General features: G+C 39.0%; 1 protein-coding gene across 1 annotated transcript; it reads left to right on the forward strand.

Annotated features, from left to right (window-relative positions):
* Positions 1–793: 793 nt before the first annotated feature.
* Positions 794–27,606, forward strand: DHX32 (DEAH-box helicase 32 (putative); the record flags this gene model as incomplete). The annotated part of the gene is made up of 11 exons (XM_082309627.1): positions 794–1,060; positions 4,246–4,439; positions 5,872–6,244; positions 8,856–9,101; positions 11,795–11,894; positions 12,005–12,163; positions 21,759–21,950; positions 23,641–23,790; positions 24,856–25,046; positions 25,926–26,107; positions 27,391–27,606. 11 exons carry the CDS (start codon positions 794–796, stop codon positions 27,581–27,583), a joined length of 2,247 nt encoding a protein of 748 aa, XP_082165753.1. The 3' UTR covers positions 27,584–27,606.
* Positions 27,607–27,613: the final 7 nt, after the last annotated feature.

A 27,613-nucleotide genomic window follows, 5' to 3' on the forward strand; every position in this document is an offset into this window, starting at 1 on the left:
ACTCTCTCTCTGCTTTTTTTAATGTATTAAGTATATTTTAGATTTTTAATTACGGCAAAGGCTGTTAAAGCCTTGCACAATTTCCAAGTAGAGTTAACACACAGAGTATATAAAATGACTCTTTACCACTCTGACTTTCTAAAACACTGCAAATAGCATAAAACAAAACCACTGGCTCTTCCTGACGGCCACTTTCACGCAGCAGTCACCTCCCGTCCGCCGCACGCCCGCAGCCCCGGCGCTGTTTTCACTGCACCCAGGGGCGAACCCCGCGGTGCCGGGATTAGCCGGCCACATGACCATCTCTGCAATCACAATAATCGCCCCGTAGCCTCCTATTCACGGCAGCCGGGGCACAGGCGGGAGCGATAAAGGTCAGGCTCAGCGTGCTCTTTCCCAGTTCCTCTCCAGCCTGGCCGAGCAGCAGCAGACAAGAGCAGAAGCAAACACACTGGCTGGTACTCATGGTCTGGCTTGCTGAAGTGCAAAAGCTAGTCAGCTTCTCTTTAACATCTTTTGGTTTAATCATCTCTATTTTGAAGAGTTTGGATGATTTTTTTAAAGTATATTTTCTCGAGGCTCATTCGGGTTAAGCCACTTGAAGTGTGACAGACTACAAAGGCGGCAGCTGGACCCCAAGACTGAACTTGTAAACAGAAGAGCTGGGAAATACTGATCCTGAAGCAAGCAGAAATGGATTTCCTAAGGGTTAGGGGGCCTGAATGATCAATCAATGCAAAGGACTCCTTCCATTACTAATGTGGTTTTGCTAGGAATAATATATGTAAGAAAAATGGAGTCTTTAACCTTTTCTCCAGAAATCCACTGCTTTTCAGAATTACTTGACTGCAGCAATGGTGATGAAGAGGAACTACTAGTATGTGGAGATTTAGAGCTTAATCCTTTTGATGGCTTGCCTTACTCTTCCCGTTATTACAAACTTATGAAAGAGAGAGAAGAACTTCCAGTGTGGAAAGAGAAATATACTTTTATGGAAAGTCTGCTTCATAATCAAATTGTGATTGTGTCAGGAGATGCTAAGACTGGCAAGAGCTCCCAGGTCAGTACAACATACTTGGTTGGGTTTGTTTGAAATTATTTTTAGAACATTTAATGTTGTACACTTTTCGGAGTTACTATTACTATCTTACTAGTATTACATATTTTTAAAACAGAAAAAACTTTTTGCAATGAATTTACTATTCACTGCTGTTGCCCTTTATTTATACCAGGCACATTAATATCTAGACTTATATTACACCAGTATCTGGTCTCTGTTAGTAGTGGACTGTTGCTATGCTGAGTGCTGCGTGGTGTTGCAATATAATAACATCCAGTTCTGAAGAGTTCAGCTGCGGTGTACGCACACATAGTTGTATTGAGTTTAGCAGTTCTCAGTGTAGAAGCAGATGTGCAGCCGTCTGTTGTAATCGGAGATATTAAGGCCAGAGAGGGAAAGTGAAATACAGAAGGTGACAAAAGATTAATGCAGTCAAATATAGGTGTAAATATATGTATATATAAAAAAGCATACATTTAAATAACTTTCTTCAACTATTCACAAACAATTGACACTTACTTTACGTTTGTCCGTTACAAGCCATTTTCACTTGGTTGATGATGTCTTTTGGACTTCAGGGTAAGTTGAGTACTGAAGCGTAACACCTCTCGCACTGTGATTGTCTGGCACAGCATCATAAACAACTAACAAAAACCTCAAACTACAACTTTTTGTGTACTAAATACTAAATCTAAAAAATCAAGCCCTTTCTGAACACTGAAGGCCACATGCGTTAACTACTATAGGTTAAACTTCAGAACCAAATATACACATAACCTTAGAAAAATTCTGTATAAAATGTTCTTGTGTCTACCAGTACGTGCACTGGAAATCATTGCTTTGTTTGTATATCACAACATCACATCTCAACTTGAAAAACTATCAACTATATACATTAAAATGTGTTACAGAATGTATCAGGTCAATCCTTCCCTCCTGAAATTACAGGTGTATTTCTACTGTCTTCAGAGAGGCCAAGCCTAAGTCTAAAATACTTTAGGACTTATTTCAGATTGCTCTAGTATTTTATCAATAAATCATTCTTTCTACATTTGGCTGGCCACTATTTTGTTCCACTGGAAAATTTTATTGCCTCCTCCCTAATAGTGACTAAACCTGTCATTTTATCCTCTTTTTGTCCATCATCACATTGAATGCCCAGGGGAAATGGTAGGCTCTGCAATGCCTATGTTGGATTTAATGCATATTCTTACTTGGAAAGAGTGTTTTGGTTCTGATTAGTGCTATATCAGGGAAGAAATACAGTGGATTTGCAGGCAGGTCACAAGAGAAGGTGAAAAAGTTCTCAGGGAATGAAGGATTGAAATCAGCCGGGCTGTTTCTCAGGGAGAAGTAATGGTCTTTCCCTCACTTCAGCCAAGAGCAAATGCTTTTTCCAAGAATACACAATTACTTTGCAGAACTCATGTTAAAAGACATCACTGAAGCCAAGATCTCAGTTGACTCTAAACACATAAATATCCACGAGGACTATCAAATTCTGTTGTAATAATATATAACAACCTAAGTCTGTTACCACAGCAAGCAGAGAAAAATTTTCAAGCGAGTGTTACAAGCCAAAACATGACTGCTTACGACTGGGATCAGGAGGACACTTTCCTGCAGGTAAAGCTGTAGGATAATTACTGTCGCAGGGCACCTCATATCTGCCAGACACTTTGATGCTGGACACTGCTAGAGATCACATATTTGACTAGAGACATCGTACTTCTAACTGAAAATTCCTATGCTCCTATAAAAAGAATAGACACCCACCTGGTGTCTGGAAAAAAGTCTTTACCCCTTGTTATTGACTGCAATTTATACAAAACAAACTTAGTATAATAATAAACTACATGCTAAGAAATATTAGCTTTTTAAACTGTCCTTAAACATGTTTAATAAGATGTAATGCATTGTTGGCTGTTTTTTAAACATTTTTAGAAACATAAATAACTATACAGAAATAAATTATATGTGGCTGATGCACCTAGCTTATATATGTTGATTAAGGATTTGAAACCTCATACTTTCACTAAAATAAAGTTTATAATCTAATTTTACTTTCTCATGACAATAACATAAATATTTTCTAGTGTTGATTTTCTACTGTAAATATATAAATTAGAAAGCTGCTGCGTAAGTTTCTGGAGCAGTTCAGTTTCAGTTATCTTTGTTTACAGAGTAATTAATCTGAAATTACATATATTTAATGTGGCATTTGTCAGTTTGAAATCCTCTTCTTTCTGGGACATGTTTCTCATGCCAAGCACCTGCATACGACATAGCGTGGGCAGGTTTATCGCTGAGCCAGCTGAGAAGCCCCTGACAACAACGGCACTAACACTGTTGGATCAGTCAGGAGATGCTTTGTAATGATACTGCCGGTGTCACCTGCTCCCCACGGGCCAGTTCCGTCTCTTCTGCAATGTATTCGAAATAATCTGAGTCCAGTTGAGAAATTCCTGGGTAAACCTTCTAGCCCATAGGATCACAGAATCACAGGATGCTTTGGGATGGAAGGGACCTTTAAAGGCCACCCAGTCCATCCCCCCTGCCATGAGCAGGGACATCTTCAACCAGATCAGGTTGCTCAGAGCCCCGTCCAACCTGGCCTTGAATGTGTCCAAGGATGGGGCATCTCCCACCTCTCTGGGCAACCCCTTCCAGTGTCTCACCACCCCCAGCATGAAAAATTTTTTCCTTGTGTTTATTCTAAATCTCCCCTCCTTTAGTTTAAAACCATCACCCCTTGTCCTGTCGCAGCAGACCTTGCTAAAAAGTCCGTCCCCATCTTTCTTGCAGGCCCACTTTAAGTACTGAAAGGCCGCAATAAGGTCTCCCCACAGCCCTCTCTTCTCCAGGCTGAACACCCCCAGCTCTCTCAGCCTGTCCTCATAGCAGAGGTGCTCCAGCCCTCTGATCATTTTTGTGGCCCACCTCTGGACCTGCTCCGACAGCTCCATGCCACTCCAACTCTTGCCTACCTAAGAGATTCAGCGCCTTGACATTCATCCCGGCAGGTAATTGCTGCGGGAGGTGCAGCTCACCTGTCAGTAGTCAGGCAGGCAGTAAGCAGCGGGTGCTCAGGTTGATTTAGTTCTTCCACACTGTCTACTTTTGCATTACAGTCTCTGCTAAACGTGTTAAACACCAAATACATCTCTTTGCTTATTTACTTACAGATTCCTCAGTGGTGCGCTGAGTATTGCCTTTCTGTCCGCTATCAACACGGCGTCGTTGCGTGCACCCAGGTACACAAGCAGACAGCGGTGTGGCTGGCACTGCGGGTAGCTGATGAAATGGATGTCAACGTTGGCCATGAAGTAGGGTATTTCGTCCCGTTTGAAAGCTGCTGTACAACAGAAACTATCCTGAGGTTTGTGGGTTTGGTTTTTAATGCCTTCAAACTAATATGTAGCTTACATTTCTTTGCAAGTGCAAAAGTTTGCAGCTGACAGCACTCCAGTCCTTGGGCTCTTCATTACACCCCACTAATGTGGTCAGGACAGATAACCTAACAGCCGTGGGGGAACATTGCTATAGTTGCAAAAGATTTTTGCATACAGTATGAAAACAAAAAAAAAACAAAACTACTTTATAAAGTTGTGTATAATATTTTAAAATGCAGATACTGGAGATTTTGTCATCAATCAATAAGCCGTAAAAGGCTTGAAGGAGGTATTCTGTGCTAAACTGTAGTGGAGATTTAAGTGGGCAAGGTTACTGTCTGTGCAAAACTTCATTAAGCACCTCAGTAACCTCCATCCCATTCTACTTTTCCTTTCCCCATTTTCCACTACAGAAGTGCTCATTACCATGAGAACATGGGATAATATATCACAAAGTAAAGCTGGAATTTAAAAACAATCAAAAATCGTGGCTAGAAAAGGGTATATTCAGTAATAAGAGAAAAAAGCATTTTTAGAGATAAGAAATGCACTTAATGTATTAAATATAAGCAGGTGACAGCAGCAACACAGGGATTCAGATTTTGAGTCTCTGTGAAAGTTAGGGGACTTATTTTCTCTGGTTCCTTAATATGGCAGGCACAAACCACAAAATCTAGACCATAAGCCTTTTTCCCAGCCACTGATTTCCAGTGAAGAAGATACTGCTTCTGAAAATCAAGTTCAGTCGCTCTTCCTTTCGCGTGCCCTTTCTCTTTCACGGAGAACTCCGTAAACCTCATCCTGCAGCACATCTTCCTGAGGCTGCTCCTGATGTGAAAGGGAGAGGAATCCTACCCTCTCACACATCGAAACCTGGGTCAAGAATTCAAAGCCGTGCTCAGCAACACAGTAAAAAAGAATATCCTTTTAAAAAACTTTCAGTAGCAGGAATAATAGGGATAAAAGTGAGGAGGGCCTTACAGTATGAATTAATCTCTCATCTTGCTTCTGGCACTGCCTCACACGTGCACGCACACCTTCTTTTCCTCATCTAAAAGTATTAGTTCCTAGCTTAAGAATTGGTTATGGCATGCAATATGCTTAGTTAGTCTGGAAGATGAAAGGCAATGTAAGTTATGATTTTAGGGCAGAAGTATTTCTTCTTTTGCCTAGAGCATCCTTTCAACCATAGTGCCACTTAGTGTCATTGAATTACATTGAGTTTCTAGCTACTTAAAGAAGGGTTTAAACACGTAGTTGAGACTCTGATACCAACTACAAAATAGACTCTGTTCTTATCAAATCTTTCTTGTTAGAACAGAAAGAACTAAGCTGTCTCCAAGACCCTGAATTAATTGCGTACAATCAAACCTGAATATTCCAAGAAACTTTGTAGAGTTTTCTGTTTGTACGTTGCAGATACTGTACAGATGATATGCTACAAAGGGAAATGATGTCTTCACCTCTTCTGAACTGTTACGGTGTTATCATCTTGGATGATGTGCATGAAAGAACTGTTGCAACAGATGCGTTACTCTGCCTTCTTAAAGACGTCTTGATATCAAGACCAGAACTGAGGCTGGTAATACTCACTGCGCCTCATATGTCCAGCAAACTGCAGAATTATTATGGCAGCGTCCCCTTCATAAGGGTGGAAAACAAACACCACGCAGAGGTTGTATACTCTTGCAGCATTCAGAAAGACCACTTTCTGTCTGCACTAAGACTGCTCTTTGAGATACACCATACAAAAGAGAAGGGTGACATCGTCATCTTTCTGGCATGTGAACAAGTAAGTTATTAACTGATTCCAATATTTCTGATTTTAATCAAGAAACAATTTACATCTGTGTTTTTATATGATCTATAAATACCTTATTGCCAGTATCTTGGACACTGTCAACAGTTTTTATCAATTCAGTTTTTTTCTACAAAGAAGTTACAGTATACATGATGCTGTATTTTATATATATAGCATAAATTAATACAAGGAACTATCAGATTTTCTGCAGGCTTAAAGAAAAGCCATCATCCTCCTGTGTGATGCAAATGTAGCAAAGAGGGCAGACAAGGGCCATGGATGCAGGCAGTTAACACATCACAACCAATACCTCACACTTTGCATTATCCCCGTTTTGCAGGAATGGACAAGTGTCCAGTTTGCACAAATGTCCTACTTCACATGAATGTTTTTATCTTAAACCTGCTTATAAGGTCTTCCGTTTGCATTCTCCTTTATGGCTGCAAACTTCCCACCCATTTGTGCACACAGCAGCAGGAGGCGAATACCACTCTGGAGGTGCAATGCTAACCCAGGGATCTGCATGGCCTTGCCTATTCTAAGCAGCGGCTTCTCTGAATCCCTGCAGACAGCAGAGATGCCCTAAACACACTGCTGCCAGGATTGCACAATCACGTCCTTCCCAGAAAAATTCCACAGTACGTTACAAAGCAATCTCCCATCAAATAAACATTTTAAGACTTGAAATTAATATTATTATTTATTTCCTGATAGTGATCTTCAACCTTCCACTTTGTATCATTAAATCTGCTTTAGAACAACAAATTCACCCTAGTAGTCCCAGGAGATACTGATTTTTCACATGCAAAGATAACTTACCATAAATTACCCAGGTAGTATTGCTTTTCACTGTAGAAAGGGGGGTGGATATATAACACTGTTAATAATGCTAATAACCAGTTGTAAACTTCATAGACACAAATTTTACAAATGATGAATTAATGAATTTTCTGTATCAGCTCCCATATTTACAACAGGTAACGTTAGAGAGAAAACACATAGTCTTTCCATTTCAAAGGACTGGTAACAAAGTTTTATTTCTGCTTAATTTTTTTTTTTTTGATGGGCAAGTCCCACACAATACTAAAATAATAATTTCTTTCTTGCCGAGAAGATTACTTAGTTTTCGCTCTCACGATGAACAAAACACTCGTTATGAACTGTTGCCACACAGTTCACATCCCATGCATTCTTGCTTAACCTTGATTTAAAGTTTCATATTGCTAATGGCTCACTGTTCCCTGGCACTCGACTGTCTTTTAAATTGAACAAAAACATGAATAAACTAAGAACATTAAGATTTATTCATTGTCTTGGTGCCAGCCTTACTATTAGATGCCACTGTCATATCTTTATAAGAATTTTTATACAATACTTTCAACCTATAACTACTATGAATGTAGTGGCACTCTCAAATAGAAACTCAATCTGGTTTTTCAATTTTGAAAAATGTTTGCTAATAAAAATACTTTGGGGAAAAAAAATCCCTTTCAAACTGAACAAGTCTATGAATGATTTTTGTATACCTTTAAAAAAAGTCATTCACAACACAAGTGATTTTATATTTAAAAAAAAAAGACTACAATAACAACAAAAAAAACCCTTTTACAATTTATATTTGACCTCTGAATTTCTGGACTGTTTTAAAGGTGATGTTCCATTAACACAGCTCAGGGACCTTTTATTTACTTTATTAGGTCTTCATAGAGTTTATTAATCATTTGGGGGGGGAACCCAATAAAAACCTTTACAATACTCGTATCTTCTTAAACATAATAATTAAGGTAACGTAGGGAGGTTTCAGCATACGTTGATGCTTTTGTGTATTGTAATTGGACTAAGAACATAATAGCAGTTTCCAAAGTGACCCAAACAGCGGCTCTGCCATTTTAGCCCTTCCAGTGATGGGGACCATAGGGATTGGAGAGGGCTGGAGCAGTGATTTGCTGTGATCTGTTCTGACTCCGGGCCCCAGCAGTGCAGGTCACCCCGTTGCCGGCCCCGGGGTGCTCCGTGCACACGTAGAGAGCGGTTTCGCAGGGGACACCGCCACTCAGGGCACCCACCTGCATGACTTTGGTTGCAGCAGAAGAGAAGACATTTTGGGCACACCCGTGAGGCACCTGAGTACCTGCTGCAGCATTACCAGCCCCGTGACAAATTTGCACCAAACTCTTTGGCACTAAGTGACTGATGTGGATACATCCTACATGTCCTATATACATAAAGTTTAGTGACCATTTCTTAATTTCTCAGCCTTGTTATTCCTATACCACATTTTTGCACATCTGTGTTCCCCTGGAGGTTGGTTTGGGTATCATTAAAGCCCGAGAAGACTATTTTCAAAATTGCAGAGGAGAGCAAGACATTTCAAAAAACAGCCCAGCTTTTCCCTGGTCTAATACAGTCAGTAAATTCTCATACATAGTTCTTTTCCCTTTTGTTTTCCTTTAATTATTAATCATGTAAGATTTAAATGTTGTTGTAGTTTGATATGTAGTTAAAATTCATTTTAGAATTAAAAATTTGCTTTAAAATTAAATATTGATATTTGTTTTCCACACTCAGAAGAAAAAAAAAAAAATCTTTCTCCTGATTACAGGAAATTGAAAAAGCTTATCAAATGATCAGACAGGAACAGCCTAATTTAAATCCTGACCTTGGAGAACTCGTCCCAGTTCCTTTATACCCCACTAAACATGACCTAATTCTCAAGCCAAATCAAGACAAACAGAAATGCTGCAAAAAATACCGAAGAAAAGTGCTACTCACCACAAGCTTTGGAGAATCTTTGATTTGGATTAAAAATGTAACCTTTGTCATTGATGTCGGTGTTGAAAGAAGAAAGGTTAGTAAAGTTCACCAGAATCAGTATGCCAAGAATGAACTATGCATAAGCTTTTTTTCAGGGTGGGGGAAAGGGAAATGTGCAGCTAATAGATTGGTGCAAATGGTTTCTAAAGGATCAAATATTTTTCTATTCTTTCATAAGTCAGATTCTATAACATTTTTAACATTTAAATTACCAACTGTCATAGACATGGGAAAACCAAGCAAGAAAACACAATTACTTCATAAATTCAGTCAGAAAACAAAATTTTCAAGTTTCTGAAGCCAGATTAACACTGCCAGCTGAAACTGCCACTCCTTTGGGCACCAAACTAATCACACTCCATTTGCAAATTACATCTCACCTTAATTTTGGCCTATCATTCCTAATTGTGTCTTTAGTATCTTATAGATAGAGCGAAATACAATCAGTTCTTAGCTACCTATTGGCAGATTACCTGGTTTAGTAGATCAACCTCATCCCTTGCTTAACGCCTTCGTAGTCAGTGTAGTGCCACAGATCATATAAAGCCGAGGGATGCTCATATAGGGAACCACTTCTTTTTAAAGCTGCTTGTGCTCCTTCCAGATACGTGCTTCCATCTCTGATCTGATCTGAATTCTCTCAGTGCCAGGAGGCACACAAGGCGCGAACATGGTTCTTCCACTTCGATCGGTCTGCGGCTGCGTGCTCTGGAGTCCCAAGGGCCACAGCGCAGTCTTCTGTTGGTTTTTTCCTCAAGACATGACCGATGCAGTTCCATCTCCTCCTCCTCACTTCATTACTGATTTTCTCCATCTCCGAGTTGATGCTCGTCGTTTCTGCAACTTTTTATTTTTTTTTTTTTTTCCGGGAGGAGGTGGTTGGCCTCCTGCCCAACCCCCATGACTTGGAGGGCCAGTGGTTTTTCTGTCAGGGTGGCCTTCCCTAAGGCTGCGTTGGTTCGCGGCACCTTCTTCAATTTTATCCGGTGCACCCTCCAGAGAGGGATCCCCTATCCACCAGCCAGGGGACGCGCCTTCTAGTCGTGCAGCCCCAGCCGAAGGCGTGCTTCCATCTAAGTACCTCAAAATGCTGCAATTTATCAAATTAATCTTTGACCTTTTACAGTTCATTCTAAGTATGCCCTCAGTTCTTCTGTTCCACCCCATCCTGGGAAGGACTAGTGCAGCTGCAAACACGTCTCTTGTTTCTTTCATTTATACAAAACTGATGTCCTAAAGAAGGAGCGACTATGTAGGAACAAGTCATTACATGAATTGGAAAGCTGCACTACACTACAGGCTTTGTAACTCTTCAATGCGTTCTGCTAGTCAAAATAAATATTCCAATAACAGGCAAAAGAAACAATATAATACAGTTTCTTTATATAACTCAGAATTGAATCACCAAAATGGAAATGAAGTGTTCCTAAAATTTTGGATCCATGATCATTAATCCTGATTAGCCTTGAGAGCAGTTCAGGCAAAAGCTTGGGAACTACCAGTACCTCTCATTTTCATTGCAGAAAACTGTGTCTAACTGTCATTTTTAAGGGTTCTCATTTGGAGGTTATAAACTACGTCAACCTCAAGTCAAGGGTAAAACAACAGTTGTCATACTTGTGTGTGAAACGAACAAAAGCCTAAAAGCAGTTTTCAGTTAGACCATGCATAACCCAACTTATTTCCGAAACTACGGTTGTCTTGGATGACAGAAATTAATCTCACTTCCACAGTAATCTGAAGCCCCAAGTAAAATTCAGCGCTTCCAGACTTCTGTGAATCAGAAATACAAAGTGATGGGAACAAATCAGTTTCAACACAGTCCTGATGGTCATCAAATCACCTCCTTTGGTTATGCAGTTCTTATCCTTTAATTCAATTATTTTGTCCTAACAGCTGAAGTTTAGTCCACTAATATTCTTTCCTCAGCAGTTCAAATTGACATTCAATCTATACGGCTGAAAGTCAGTTGAACATAGAGGGAACAGTTTTGTGCAGAACAAAATCCCGCATAAGTCTTGCAGTTGGGATATATAATAAATTTACCTGGAGGAAAAGAAATTTTTCACCTGCACTGAGGTGTATTTTATCTTTTTTATTAAAACCCTGCTTAAAGTAGACAAAGTCAATTCAGATGACGTGTCTAGAAAGTTGCCTTATCCAGATGTTGTCTGTCTTGCCATATGCTACAGAAGCTTATGGACATCCTCTGGTGGTCAGAACAGTGAGTGAACCGGCTCCTCAGTGTAATCAAAATAAACGACAATTAAGAAAAAAATAAAATGGGGCATTGTACATCTTTGTTATAGTCCTTGTCTCCTGTACTGAGTTGACATATTTCAATATTAAGACAAAAATCTGGAGTTATGGAACAAAATGTTATCAGACAATGTTGGGATTCTGTCATTGGAAGAAATAAAAAATCTTTCTTGATGATAACACAGATATACATTTTGTGCTTTAGTAAGGTAAAGTATCTTTTTCTTCAGAAAAAGATATTTATCTTAGAGTATACTTACAGAGTTATTGCAAAACCTAAGTGTCTGTCAATTTATCAAAGTGCTGACTGCTCTCATTTCCAAGCTGGTGAAATACATAGCATAAAAAAAAATGAAACTGTTACTACACTTTCTGTAAAATGATCTAGACAAAAGTTCAGTACAGATCATTAATATTTTTGTAGTCTTCTCTTACTTATCTGATGCTTAATATCTCTTTCATTTAAAGGTGTACAATCCTAGAATCAGAGCAGACTCTATTATAACGCAGCCTATCAGCAAAAGTCAAGCAGAGATGCATAAACAAATTCTGGGCATGTCTTCATCAGGTAGAATTATTAGCTCAAAATTTAAATCCATTAGCTCAAATTATTAATAGAACTGATGCGGCAATGCAGGGGAAAAAAAAAAAAGGTAATTTTCCTGAAATCTCTTCCAGCAAAACTCTTCTGCTTGTATCCTGAAGAATTTACATGCAAAGAAATGAAACCACATCTACCAGCCAAAATACAGGAATCAAAGCTAACCAGCTTGGTTCTTTTCCTGAAGAGGATGGATATAGCAGGCTTCAGACACTGTGACTTGATAAGCAGGCCAGGTAATCATGATGCACCAGTTTTTCCATATTTTTATTATTATTATTTGTGCAGTTATTTAAAGATTTATTTTCTCCTGTTATTCACAGTACTGTTTTTTATTGAAGGACTTGTAATAATATTGCCACTGCTTTTACCACTTACTTGCTAGAACAGTTCACAATGCAATAGTTGCACTTAGAAAAACGGTACCATGTATGAACTGTTTGCTCAGAAAAAGACCATAAAGTATCTGAATGGAATTGGAATGGAAAAAAAAAAAAAAAAAAAAAATTCCAAATATCTTCTCATCTAGGTTTCATATTATTTTCCTGGAACCCACAGAGAAAATTTGTGTCCCATTGTACAAGGCATTGTACAGATATCTAACAAAATGTATTCCTTTAATCAAAAGTTTACAACCCAAATAAACTACTTTTGTTACGTAGGAGATATATTTGGAGGAAACCAGCTTTCTTCTTATCCTCCAGCATCTCCCACCTCAAATTTACAATAAGCTGTTACTTCAGGACAATATTATTTACAAAATAAACCCGAATAAACTTTCAATACTAGACAGGAAATACTCCAAATTTTGAGGTAAAACTGTGAAGAAAGCGGTTGCTTCGTTTTTTTTATTTTTCTGACTCCATATTTTAGGGCTTTTTCTATAGAAGGATATTCTCCTCTGTTCTGACCTACCACAAAACCCAAGTACCACTGCAAATTCTGCTGTTGATTTGAAGCAAATTAAAGTGAGGGAAATAGCACTGATTGCACTGGTTTGGGGATCATGTCACCTATTGCTAGCCTCATCTATGATAATTTTGAAGTGCAAATAGAAAGAATTCTTATATTATCCTCCCTTTCCTCATGCACATACACAAAATTAGAACGATCACTTGTCTTCTACGTGTTGTGCACTGTAATTAATCAGTCATAAAGAGTTTAATTCCCACTGTTGGATGTTGTGATAGATTGTAAGTGGAATTTTTAAGTAGAATTTATTCTACTTTTCCCTTATCTGCCAGATAGCAGAAACATGACTATAACAAATGTGAGAAAACATTGCCAGTCTGAGTGGCAACTAATTCAAGACTGATGAGAATCAGAGTATTTTGGCCTTGTGAGTGTCACCTCCTGTGTTGAATCTAGGAAACCTTCATGGAAAATGGTTATGGAATACAGTTGGCTTCCACTCAAATCTAGAAAGTATTTTGCTAAAAAAAAAAAATATTCTGAAATGTGTTAGTGCTTTTACTGGATATGAAGAAAGTTGTTCTTGAACTGTAGAATAAATCGGTAAAGTTACATTAGGAAAAGCATTCAGTATTTTTGGATTTAAAGGCACAATGGAGACAGTTGGTATTCAGAGCGAATGAAATGCTAGAGGCATTTAAGGATCTCACAGATGTAGGAATTCTAAATTTTGTCTGTATTTTTGAGATAATGCAGCTGAAGAAAGCATCTCGCTGACGTGTACAAAATAGTAAAGGCATCTGATGAATGCATCAGCTTTACTTGGATGGGCATCAAATCTGAAAAAGTTTTTGCTAACTAGATCAAACGTATGAGGTTAAGGTATCGAAAAGTTTGAGGAATTACTGAAACAGGGTGAGGAATGTTAGCCAAACTGTGGGAACAAAGAAAAAGTCCCACAAACACTGTAGGGGGTCCACTGAAAGGAGACGAGAAAGTCTGCACAAGTTCCTGGTCTCCTTCCCGTCTTAAGGCCCCACACAATTAAACATTTGAAACATTGCTTTAATTGCCTAGTACAACTCTTCCTTTATCCTAGGATAGATCACACATTGGCTTTCTTTGCCTTGGGGCTTTCTTTTTTCCACTTCTGAGCAGGCAACAAACGTTTTTCCTACTAACACTTAAGTTATATCCCTACCACAATTCTCCAGAGATGACTATAAAGCTCACACTATCAGAATACAGACAGTTTGAAGTACCTGGTGTGAAATACATTTGTCTGAAAGAAACAGGAATGCTGAAGTAAGCACATTTGTAAGGGGAGTTAGTTATTGTATTAGACCAACTTACAGAACTTAAAACACATGTCAAGCTTTCAAGTCATAAAATCTTCTTTTGGGCCCTTCATCCTCCTGAGAGCTTTGGGTCAATGATCTCAGCCTGTGAAAGCCCAAGTTTTCTCATTCTGTGCTGAGACAGCCCCAACCTGCCGCACACACTCAATGCCACACAGGTCGCCAGTGGCTAAAGCAGCACGACGTCCTCTAGCAGAAGCACAGACTGACCCTAAAGTCACACCACAGCGTCCTTGCTGCCCAGCTCCAAATACCTCCGGTACCCAGTTAAAGGGTAGCCCTGAAGCTTTTTCATTGCTAGTCATAAGGTCAAATAGTTGCTACACGTTTCTGGATTATGTACTGCAGGAGAGCGTTGCAGAGGAGGCAAAGAGAAGAGCTAAGAGATGGAAAGCATCCTTTCCTGAGCAAGAGATTTTAGCTTCCCCAAAAGGCTTCATTATCTTTGCTGATAATCTTCATCACTGAAGTGATGAAAAAGGCTGAGGAAGAGGAGGAGGGGTCTCTGAGATGGTATACAGACCCAAGTGGAAAAGATGAGCCACAAAGCTCACAAAACAAGCAGTGTGGCTTTTCTGACCCTAAGAAAACTCCTGGGCATCACAGTTCTTATTCACATCTACCTACCACTGTACGCAAAGCCAATTTGCCCACCCTCAACCCAACATGGCACAAGTTCAACTGGACCAAAAAAAAAAACCCCACAAAAAGCAAACGAAAATACATGGCAGTATTTCTACATGCTCTCATTTGACCTGGCCCAATCAAGCGCTGTCCAGAGCATACAGTTACTAAAACCACAAATAGCCTTTCTATTTCTCCCCAGCCCAGTTTGTCCTGGGCTTGACTGTTCCATGTCTCTTCACCCCCTTGGACTTGATTTCCCTTTGAGTAAAGGCAGTGGACTCATTGCAGCATCTCCCACGTGCCACAGGCTTTCCTATGCGCTGTTTCTGTTCAGCTAACGTTCTCAAGTCGTCTTTGCAATTGAAACAGATGGAGGCTTGGGGTTTTTTTAACCCAGGCTGAATGTCTCCTAAGCAAAATGTTTTCACTGAGATGGCAGTGTAACGTATGGACGTGAACTGGTGAACAAACGAATCAAAAGCACGCCGAAATCCATAGCAAGAATTCAAAGAGAAGTACTTCACAGTCCATTCCCTGTACATGAAGTAGAGAACATAGAGCAGATAAGTAAAGAAACAAAAATTACATCAGTAAAACATTTTATTTCTGCTCAACAGCAATGTGAACAAGTTTTTTTTTCTGCTGCTCTTTGAGGAAAAATAAAAGCCTGGATTAACTCTGACTCATTACTGCATTATGAAAGCAACAAACATGTCAGGCTTACAGCTGCTGCATTTAACTCACGCTAAAATCGAGATGAGCAAATGCAGCAGACTCGTTATCCTTTTTAGAATTCATGAGCCATATGAAAATGTATTTGGCAGTGCAGTTCTGAAGTGCATTATTTGAATTCCTGTGCCACTATAACAGGGATGTGTTTACATTTTTATCGGTTAATCAGCTAGATCTTTACTGTGTATATAATGGGACAAAGGAACTCCTTTCCCATAGATTGCAGCAACATTATGTATTTTTGTAAATTACTGGAAGATCCTTATTTAAACTATGCAAATCAGTATAAAGAGGAAGCCATGCAAAATTTCCGTAAGAAATCAAGGTGAAAGCAGTTTGTGGATTCTGCATTCAGGCAGAATTACCGTAAACAATTTTCAGATTAAAATATTTGTGGATGGTCATGGATACCATGACATTTGAGAGCTATGCTATTATAACCCCACTGAGACTATATTTCTAGAATATCCATAATACCAAGGGTTGTATAAATGCATATCATTTCAAATTGTTTCAGAAACAAAACTTGTTTGAGTGTTTTTTCATTAGAAACAGACTGTCAAAGACAGAAACTCAAGGTACCATGTAAGGTCTGCTCAACAGAGATCGCTTCATGGCAGATTTATTATCTTAAGTTCACTTGTTGATTCTTTGATGTTCTAATTTCTGGATTTCATTGATTAAATAGTATTATATGTCTCCTAACGAAAAGCTTTCTGATAGCATAGACATGGCCATATACTTCATAGTCTGTACTGCACAAATCAGCGGAAAAGCCTAAAAGGAGTTGGAGGAGGTAAGGACCAGACAGCAGAGACACAGGGAGCGAAGTACGGACTGGACAACCTGACCCTTCGCAGCGGTCCCGCACCCGTGGGACAAGAGGCTTCAGGAAGGGGAGTCAGGGCAGTGCGTACAGCCCCATAACCGAGCACACACCACACTGAATGAGGCCGATTGCTTAGTACAGGGAGCTGGTACCACAAAGGGCATCCCAAACGTGAGAAGGGGTAGCCCAGTACTGTTAAAGCAGGACTACTCTCATGTCATTTATTAGAGTGTAACAAAAAAAAAAAGTGATTAAAAATATTTTTTATGCCATTATATAATATTCTTCAAATTCCACTCTTTGTTGCACGGTCATGTATGCGCTTTGAGGATGACACAGAGCAGACAGAAAACCAACTTCACCAAACAGTCAGCACTATCCCTCGTCTGCAGGTATTACTTGGTATATCTACGTTAGGAAAATGCAGGTCAGCCTCTGTCCTGGCTGTCCCTGCTGGCAAAAAAGCACAGTGGGGACCATTACCAGCCAGCCTGGAGGAGTGAAGAAGCAGCGTAAAGGGGAATGGAAAGACTGCAAAGTATGAGTTTGGAAAAGTAATTTTTAATGATCAACTATAACTACAATTTCAAAATAATAGTTCTAGAATTGGTGGCTTCAGAGCATGACAGACTCATAAAAAATCCTACCTCGGAAGTTATAGGGGGAAAAAAGAGAATCAAGATGAAACCTGCACACAGAAGCTTGTCCTTGCAGAAGAAAAATCTTTCCATAATTTGAAGAAAACTTGGCACTAGATTTCTCCGTATCTTCAGTTTGCTATCCAAGGAGCAACGTTAAAAAACAATAACAGAAGACGCCATTCCCCAGAACTATTCTCCCTGCAGTAATTACTTTGGCAGTTCTTCATGCTGTTAAGTCTAACAGAGGCTGGAAAAACTTGTGGTTTGCCAGGCAGTGAATCAGCTCCTTAAAGACAACATCCCTTCACCTGACATTCATGTCAGCTCTAACTTTATAACAGTTATTTCCGTGGAAAGAAAAGATCTATCAAGAAGAAGGTATTTTACATACTCAACATTTTCACAGACTAGGAGACCAGAACACAGGACCTGTAGATCCCCCAGATAAGCACGATATAGCAGTTAAATAGACTATTAAAAATAATGAAATTTATGTTTCAATCCTGTCTCTAATATTCACTTATTACAGAACTTTGGGCAAATCGCTAATCACTTACTTCCTTCTGCAACAAGAATAATACTTTTGTATTTATTTTATCACACCTTAAGCACTTCAATTTCAGCCATGTAGGATGCGATACTGAAAAGATTAAAGGCGCAGCTACCTATAGAAACGTAACTTACTCTGTTCATGTCAAAGTTACGAAAAACTGTGAAACAAAGAATATCATTTTAAGTCAGCTTGAAACTCTCAGATAAACGATTTCTGTGCTAACAATAACATTTAGTTACATATTTGCTTTACTAAGCCTAGGTATGACCAAGAGTAGGATCTGTATTTGTACAAAACTGGTCAGATTTCCTGAAACAAGTCCAGATTAACCCAGTCTTAAGTAGCCAAAGAACACAGGCAAGGGAAAGAAAACATCAGATAAGGAAATACCTTTTAAGCTTCCAGGGATGTGACAGTTTCTTGTTGAAAGTACAGAACACATCTTGAGAGCTTCTTTTTAACTTTGCTCCTGTGAAAGCAGCAGTCGACTCACAAAGCCTTGCGGTTTGCCTCGATGGCAGCAGTTGGCGTTGGCAAGCAGCCCTAAAAATAATGACGCTTGCTAGAAATCACTATAAGACAGCATACGTTTCTGTTCTTTACAGAAGAGCTTTCCATATCTAAGCATTTACACTACTTCTGGTTTATCATATTTATTTAAATAGGAACCATACCATAAAGAACTCTCCAATGAGCGCTTGCTGTTCTTACAATGGCTTTTTATTGATTTTGTGCCTCAAAATGCAGACCCATATCTGAAAGCCCTATTCTTTTTTTTTTTTTTTCTTTACTCTTCCTTCACCTGCTCTGATCTACCGTTGCTATCTTGTCCTTTCTAGCACAACAAAACTCCGGGAGTCGTCTTTTTTTTTTTTTTTGTAACACTCATAGCAAAATAGGGAAGTAAATTGTGCTTATAAATCTCAAGGCAACTAACTCTAAGGCATAAAAATGCAAATTACTGATGCTATCAGGGCATTGAAATTGGCTGCCATATAACCATATATTTTGTAAGTTCTAGCACAAACTACTTTGTTGATTTCTGGAAATCAGCGTGCCATGATTTCCTAGTAATTACTATATGTCTGAATGACCATTTCACTCTCCCTGTACTTTCAATCACTGATATCTATCTCCTGTCACTGACTCTTACTCTTCATCAGCTGTTACTTTTCATTTCTTTAAACTTCCTAAGTATTTTCTTCTCAGATGCTTTAGCTTTTGCAAGGGCTCATTTTTTATCCCATTAAACCTCATATGTCTGATAACAAATGTTGTCTCTAGACAGAAACCCCTCATGTTGTACAGGCGGAGATACGAGCTCTAATACTGAAATGAAACAGGTCCACAGATTTAACAGGAATTTACAGACTCCTGAGAGAATTTCTCTGAAAACTAGTACTGTTTTAAAATTAAGTGAAGTCACAACACATTTACACACCAGAGAGGTTCTGTAGAAGCTCATGCAAGGGGAGTTAATAAACTATTTTTTCTGTTCAGACATTAGTAACAGAAAAGGGTTAAAAACAAGAGGTGCTTGCTTGCTTCCCATTTTTCCTTTACTTCATTATAACTACTTAATTACAGATTGATGGCAATAAACTAACAGTTCGCTGCCAACGAAGTAAAAACCCGAACTCAAGACTTTCTTGCAGGAAGGCAGGGCGCCTGAAGTGCGGCGTGATGGCTAAATGTGACCTACCAGCTCCTTACAGGCTCGCTTTGCTTTTAATCTTCATGATGCAGAAGTAGCCTGCCAAAGACAGGTTCCTTTTCATAATGAATTCAAGCAAGAAATTATTTCTAGTCATCTACTAATGAAGATACAAGAACAAATAGACACCCTGCCTGTGCGGGTAGCTGTGGTTGTGTTTTGCTTTTTTTATTTAGAGATTTTTTTGACATTAATATGCAAACTGACAGCAGCCCATAGAAGCTTGAAAAATTGCCAGTGCAGTCATTAGTTTCCCAGTGCTGGGTATGCTTGGCTGGGGATGAGGCCAAGTCCTGCTGTAGTGGAATTTTTGCCACCAGCTTCAATGGAACTAGAATTTAACTTGTTATCCATAAAACACAGAGAAAATATCACACAGTTCCTTAAACTGGAATAAGGAGGAAGTTGCTGCAGTGACAGGAGAGCGGTTATGAATTTAAATGAACTGGCACTCATAAAAGATATTGACCATTACAATAAGAGCTGGAATAGAAAGCTACCTTTGAAAAGAGCTGGGAGGAAAGAGCCTTCACACTTCAAGAGTTCCCAAATTTCCACCAGTGTCTTTCATGCTCTAGCAACTACTTTTTGGAAAGCGTAGGCTTGACAACTTCTACTCAGCTTTCAGGCTCACTCTCTCTAGCCCCAGAACTGGAGCCTCCGTGGTTGCACACAAAGCTCTTCTACGCTTGTTTTGCCGAAGGGACCTACTTTCATCAACAGCAGATTTCCTACAAACCTGCTCAAGTTCTCATTTTAAGTACTGATTTGCTTAATCCTGTCCCTTCAGATGTGTTTTCTTATCACTGCAGCTGTGAGGGTCTGAATTCATTACACCATTCTTTCAGCAGAACAAAGTGTCGCTGAGAAAAAACACTTTAATTTTTTCAAAATCTGAAAAAAATGTCAGAATAATGCTTCACGTTCTTCTGGCACCATCTATCAAAAGAAAAAGTGGTCAGTAATAGTAAGAGGGCTAGGATACATAAACTGATTCTGTCTTCCAGTGCCTCAGATGCAGAAAAGCAAGAGAAAAATACTGGGGAAAAAAATGGTAAAGGAGAAATTCAGCAAGATACTTAATGAGAAAGGAGAGTCTTTGTCAAACTCCTTTGTTATTTACTCCCATCCAGCCGAGAGGTTCAGAAGAGCTACTGCAAATGCCGCCTTTTGGTCTATCAAGAAATAACTGATGAGATGCAATGATAAATATGCCTTTTTCATCAGTTGTGTCCGTGTGTATAAGCCATTTTCTGTATCTTCAAATCTGTGGGTTGTTGATTTCATTCACCCTCATCCGTGAAAGGGGAAGATACACCTACGATTTGTGGAGGTATTTCTCATAGAATAAGCTTAATATGCCATCGATCAAAACTGAATTAATTGAAAAATTGACTGAATTGTTGGTACTCCAGCAGTCTTTAGAAAAAGCACATGTGGACCACTTTAGCCTGAAAGCTCAGTGTTCAACATATGCAGAAGCAAACCTCCCTACCGAACACTCCTGGCAGGCCTCCACTTGCGTTTATCTAAGATACAAACCCCATCACTTGAGTGTTCGTTCTCCTCTGCTTTCACTGCTCAGACCCCCATCTTAAATGCTGAACTCTAACTCATGATATCCTTCATGTTTGCCTCTGTTCAATCCATCTCATACTCACGCTCCCTACTCACTGTGTGGCCCAAATTCACTTATTTCCCACTTTTTTCCCAGATCAGTCTCTCAATGTACCTAATTATTTTCCTGTATTCGCTCATTATTTTTTCTGCCTTACTGTTCTCACTTCTACCTATGTAGGTTGTAAGGAAGTTATAACCTACAATAAGGGAAAATTGAACATTTAATTTTGTGCAGTGAGAAAGTACAGCCAATTGCTGGGGAGACTTTCTTTTACTATGTTCCCATTTTTCTTTTGACATCATGAGAAACTATGAAAAAAAAAAAAAAATAAAAGCAACCAAGAGAACTCCAAATACCTGCAAGAATGATAAGACAGCTACAACTTCTGTAAATGCTTGTCTTTTGGTTATAATCCTCTTTCCTAAAGCTGTTGTGTATCTCTCAACACCCCTCAAACGTGACCACCCCTCTTTAAAAAGAACGAACATGCACACAAAAAATACCTGAGGACTGCCAACAGTGGAAGTTTTTGACATAGTCTCGGTGCAATACACTCTTCAGCACTCATTGTGTCTTGACTTTTGACAAAAACTGCTCTGACAGAAAAAAGATCAACAGTTATTTGCAGTCCTGTAATTGGTATCCATTATTTTCTTCCTCCGGAATGTTCTCAGCCTTCCGTTCATCTCATTTATTACTTTTTCTTCTTACCCATTGTCAAATGATAGAAGCTGACTTCTACTTCCACATAGGAAATACACAACTGAAATATTATAATGAGAATTAAGGCATTCATTTATATGTAGCCATTCTCAAGATTTGAATTATGTGTCCTTTTTATTAGCTCCTGAAAGCCTGATGCAGGCTTTGGAAGATCTCGATTATCTAGCAGCCCTGGATAATGATGGAAACCTTTCTGAATTTGGAATTATTATGTCAGAATTTCCCCTGGATCCACAACTGTCAAAGTCAATTCTGGCTTCGTGTGAATTTGAGTGCGTTGATGAAATGCTCACCATTGCGGCCATGGTAACAGGTACCCATAAATAATGTCTTACCGCATGGCTTCTGCCACCTGCCAAATCCACGCAGACTCTTTCAAAGTCTATTCACAAGGGCAACCCAAAGGCAAACTTTCGTTACTTGCATCCCCCTTATTTCAAGTAAATGAGTATCTTTGGCTGTTTAAGACTTTACTTTAAGCATGCAATGAAACACGAGTAATGAATTCATAAGTAGCACTCCAATTCCATGCTTCAGATGCCCCATTAACTTCCAGCCCTTTTTCAGAAAGCATACACAGAACATCCCTTCAAAATGAACTTTGTTACCTCATATTCATGTACATTTGTTACAGACTGAAGCAGCAAATTAGGGGAAGTCCTAATTACAAACAATACTGAACTGTTGACCTACAAAGAATTACTTTGTGATCTTGTTTCTCCACTTTAAATATTTTCTAAAACTAACTAACCTTAAGTATCCATACCATTCTGTCCTGATGGATCACTTTGCTCCTACATGGCCCTGTGAGACAAACCAGCTGGCCCCAAACACTGGACACGTGAAGTCTGGAGCAAGAACATTTATGTTAGAAGGTTGTTAACTATAGAACTTCTTTCATTTGATGTGACAGAGCTTTCAAACCAAGACCTAAACCCCAGATATTTAAAACCTATCCATTCTGTGAAAGCTGCTATTGAAATCTTAATACATCAAAGATGCACAAAACCGAAGATTTCAGGATAACTGAGAGGAGGGTGACTCTAGAAGTTCAAATAGCAAATAATGACGATGACTACTCAGGATCCCACCAGATAGTGCAGGACAGGGCTAGACTTAGATTCTTTCGGGTCTCAGCGTTACACAGCGACGTTGGCTCCAGCAATATTTAGCTGTCTCACTTCTCTCCACAGCAGCCTCCTAACCATAAAGCACTATGCTACTGGTTTCATGGCATAACCCTAGTACGGGACCAATGCCTGAGAGCTATCTACTGCTCGACAGCCACAGCTTGACCTTGCCTGTAGAGAATGTTTTGGCATGGCATCATTGTGCTCTGCCCAGAGGGAATATCCTAGGCCCAGAATCCGGTGAGGAGTCTTAGGCAGCAAAGACATGAACCCACACGACACCAAGCGGCATTAGTTCTTCTCCTTATGGAAGAACTTGGTTTTAGGCACAAGCTGGCTTGATTTTTAATAGTGGGCCTAAACTTACGATAGAATTTTTAAGTACATTAAACAAATGTGAATGATTGAGCATAGGCACATTTTAGTTTTTAAAAAAGCTCAACCACCTCAAAAGACACAATTATGTAGCACAGCACCACAACAGAAGTAAAATGCACTGGAAGGCACAAATTTAAACATGTATGAGCAAATTAAGGCATTACATCCGTACATTTCGTTTCTTTTGATATTAAAGAAGCCATATGCTTGGATTCTGGATAAATTGGATCATGCCATTATGAAGCAGTTTTGGCATCAGTCTAGGAGAAAGCTTCTCACCTTCTTCTGTGTTTACAGCACAGTTTAACTAAACAAGAGACTGAAAGAACATCCACATAAATAAAACCTTAGTGAATGCAGTAGATTCTTCGGCAGCAATTCAACACTGAAGATTAAAGGGAACTGAGAAAGGAAAAAAAGAAAAATATCAGTGGAGTTACTATTTGTGCATGCAGCTATGTGTCTTAATAACCACTGGCTTGATTTTTTCCTAAGCTCCCAACTGCTTCTTACACGCACCTCCTGGAACAGAAGAGATTGCTCTTACTTGCTGGCGAAAATTCTCACACCCTGCAGGAGATCACTTTACTCTTATCAATGTCTTCAACGCCTTCAAGGAAGCCAGTGCAAACTCCGCGAGCCAATGTAAGTGCACCCATACCAGACAAAACGAAGCACATCATTGTAACCAATTTGGAAAAAAAACAAAACAAAAACCCCAAACATTGTTGCCATTTCATTCATAAAGCATTTTTGAATGATTCTTTCTAGAATTGCTAATTTGCAGAGAGAAGAGAAACCTAAGATAGCAGCCATTACAAGAAAACATTAGTTTATTAACTAATTGAAAGTGACCTAGGACAGCGTACCTCATCGAACACGGATACGTCAGCACTATTACTATTGTCATTTGAAGCGACATTGTTCAAGAACAGAAATATGGTTCTCCCCGCAAGAGCATGTAATCCAGGTTTAAGATGTGAACCAACATAAACACAGTTGAGAAGGGACTTGATTCCCCCAGCAGCCCAACAGTTCTGGTGTTTTTCTGATAGCTGTCAACTAAAAGGAAAGTGTAAGGGAAAAAATTGAAAGTAGTAAAGTTCACATTTACAGGAAACCAAATAAAAGCAAGGGGACTGCACAGCAGACAGCAGCTCTCCTCAGTCTCGTACTTAGACACTAGAGTGACAGATTTGCATATACTCAGTAAAAACTTAGGACAGGACAGTAGGGTTGTTTCACGTTCAGGCATGCTGAATGCTGAAGAGAGGTCCAAGGGAACCTGTCCTTTACCAGCATGCAGGATCACCACCAGCACTACAAATGGGATTTCGGTTCCATACCTTGGCCTCAATCCCAAAAGCCTGAAAATAGGGTTGCTACTCATTCTATTTGAAGCTATTACTTTTTACAGACCAAATAACGGATTTTGAGTATTTGTATTCAGAAAAAATACAGCTAAAATTCCACAAAACTAAGTAAGGATATCAAGTATTGCCCACTCACTTTACAAGCAAGATCTACGAGCCCAAGTTGTCCATATGCTTCTTGTTATCAGAATTTTGGACAGCTCTGACACAGCTACTCACTCCAAAATGTTTTTAATCTATTGCACCAGTCAAAGAGCATTTTACAGAGCAGTATCTGTGGATAGTACCTATCAGTAAGACTTCGCTTCAAGCCAAAATACTGTTTTTTCCTCCACAGACTACAGTAATGAGAAATGGTGTCGTGATTATTTTCTGAGCTGCTCTGCACTGAGGATGGCTGAAATTATCAGAGCCGAACTAGTAGAGATTATGAAGCGTACTGAACTTCCCATTTCAGAACCGGACTTCGGATCAAAAGAAAATATACTAAGCATTAAGAAATCTCTCTTATCTGGTTACTTTATGCACGTAAGGAAAAATATTGTGGTTTCATCTTACTGCATTGTTAACTTATATAGAATGCTTCCAGAGAACTTAAGTTAGGTAGTGAAATCTTTTCATGACCAGAAAGGATAAAAGCCATTTTTTCCACAGTGTATCAGGGAAACACTTCTGCCAATTCCAATCTTCTCTCTGGGGTTCAGCTATAACAGCATGAAGTCCACACACTTCACTGCAAGAGGAAAACTGTCAATACGTCTTTCACTCAAGAACTCTTTTACCTCAAAAAACTCTTTAACTTGTAATATTCTCTCAGACATTATTTCCTTTTTGAAGATGTTTTTGTGAAAATACCCTGGAAACAGAGAATTGACTTGTTGAATATGTTTAAGTATATATAATATACAGCTTTCTTCATCTCAACCAAATGAGGTACTCTAGCTGTAACTGTAACGAAAGATTTATTCCCACTTGAAAACATGCTTTCCTTCACATTGCTATGCTCCACCTAACCTAAATACAAGAATGAACCCTCCAAACTACACTACTTCAAGTGCCCGACCACACATTGCATTTTAAAGTCTTATAATTCTTTAAGAGTACATCTATTTTCACACAGACCCTTCAAAGCCCACCACCAAGTTCAGATATTTACTGTATAAGCCTGCCCTCATTTGTTGCAGACAGTTTCCTTTCAAATATACAGATTGAGATTTTCTTTAAGCCTCATTTCATAGTATCCAGTCCCTAGCTTTGCCACAGAAATTTGGGCAGAGGTTTAGGCTCCCCAGCTGAAAGTATCTGAATACAAGTTTAATTACTGGTTTTAATAGAATAGGCAAACACTGATCTATGCATCTTCTACATTCAATTAAGTAATGGGTAACTCTGCATTTTTTTTTTTAGATTGCTCGTGATGTAGATGGCTCGGGTAACTACTTAATGCTAACACACAGACAAGTGGCCCAGCTTCATCCTTTCTCATCATATTATAACACCAGAAGGATTCCTGAGTGGGTTTTATTCCACGAGTTTAGTATATCAGAAGACAATTCCATCAGAGTCGTCTCTGAGATATCGCCCCATCTGTAAGTTAACAATGATGAAACTGTTTCTTCACTCATACCTCTACCACAAAAGTCAGAGACAGGGTGAGGATGTGTGTGTACATTGAGCGATTGAGAGGAATGCTTGGGGAAGTCAACTCTGGTCATCATCATCTGGTTTCCTTTATCACTGTCATAAAAATAGCTACCTTCTGGTTCTGCTGAGAAAACATTGCAAGCATAACTGATTCACTCTAGGTAGGGATGTTGGTTTACAAAAAAAAAAAAAAAGAAAAATAAACGTCAGTAAAACAGGCATAAGAGAAAAGGACAATCTTCACACCTAGTCAAGCAAGAGGAGCTGGCATCACTGGAAGGGGGAAGAAACTGGTGTTTTTCACACTTTTTTATATTCACCAGTGAATATACGTGGATTAAATTTTATTTCTTTGTCACCAGTATTGTTCCGTCAGTGTGTGTAGCTTTGCTTGATGTCTTCATTTTTATTCAGAACACTCACTGAATTAGAGCTCAGAACTATTAAAAAGGGGAAGAACAGATCTCATGCCCGTGCTAGTCCTTTCATGCAAAACAAAACATCATTTAAGTCAGCCTTTTGTATTTCCTAATGTGTGCTGATCTGCTCGGGTACTGAAGTAAGCCTCAATGTCTGCGTCTGTAACTGTAATCAATTCATCCATTGAAAAAACACCTCACAAGTAGCAAAAGTTTCTTACAAGGTAAAATATACAGGAAAAAAAAACCAAGGAAGAGTTAACACAGCAGTGTACTCATAGATTAATCTAGCTGGAAATTTCTTTGTTCCCTGAAAAGCTATTTTGCAGCAAATCTTTTTCTTGACATGTTTTATGTACCCAGGCAGCTAAATCACCCCATATCAACTGTTTATGGATTCAAGAAAAGACTACAGTCTTCCTCTGTAAAAATCTCTTTACACCGAGAATACATTTCACTGTCCTATCTTTTCTATTTTCAATGTTTATAAGAAAGCCTTTTTCATACTTTTATGGAACCAAAAATATGGTCAAATCCAGAAAAATTACTATTTAATGCAACCTGCGGCACTGAGAACTGAACGACAATCACCTGAACTGTAGACTGACTACATTAAGTGCCAGTCTACCGAAAGCACAAACTACTACTACATCTTGCAGAGAGTTTTGGGTTTGAGTTGAAATGCCAACTTTGTAGCGGTATGCATCAGCATGTTGCTGGTGTCTTTTGTACAAGCCTGGAAACAGCTATTCAAACGCTTCAAAACTCAATTAAAAAAATAATAATGTTTTGTCTTATTTCCTCACCAGATTCGTGGAGCTGGTACCTCAGTATTATTTTAGCAATCTTCCTCCTAGTGAAAGTAAGGATATTCTGCAGGAAGCGATCAATCACTTGTCACCTGTTTCAACCATGAAGGAGGAACATAAAACCAACAATGACAGCAAAGAAAATGAAAAATTTCCCCAAACTTCCACTGAACAAAGATGTATTATTCAGTGATTTTGGACTGAACTATCACCTATTGGACAA

The sequence above is a fragment of the Platalea leucorodia genome (assembly GCF_965183815.1).
Source record: "Platalea leucorodia genome assembly, chromosome: 4".
NCBI classification, from domain to species: domain Eukaryota; kingdom Metazoa; phylum Chordata; class Aves; order Pelecaniformes; family Threskiornithidae; genus Platalea; species Platalea leucorodia.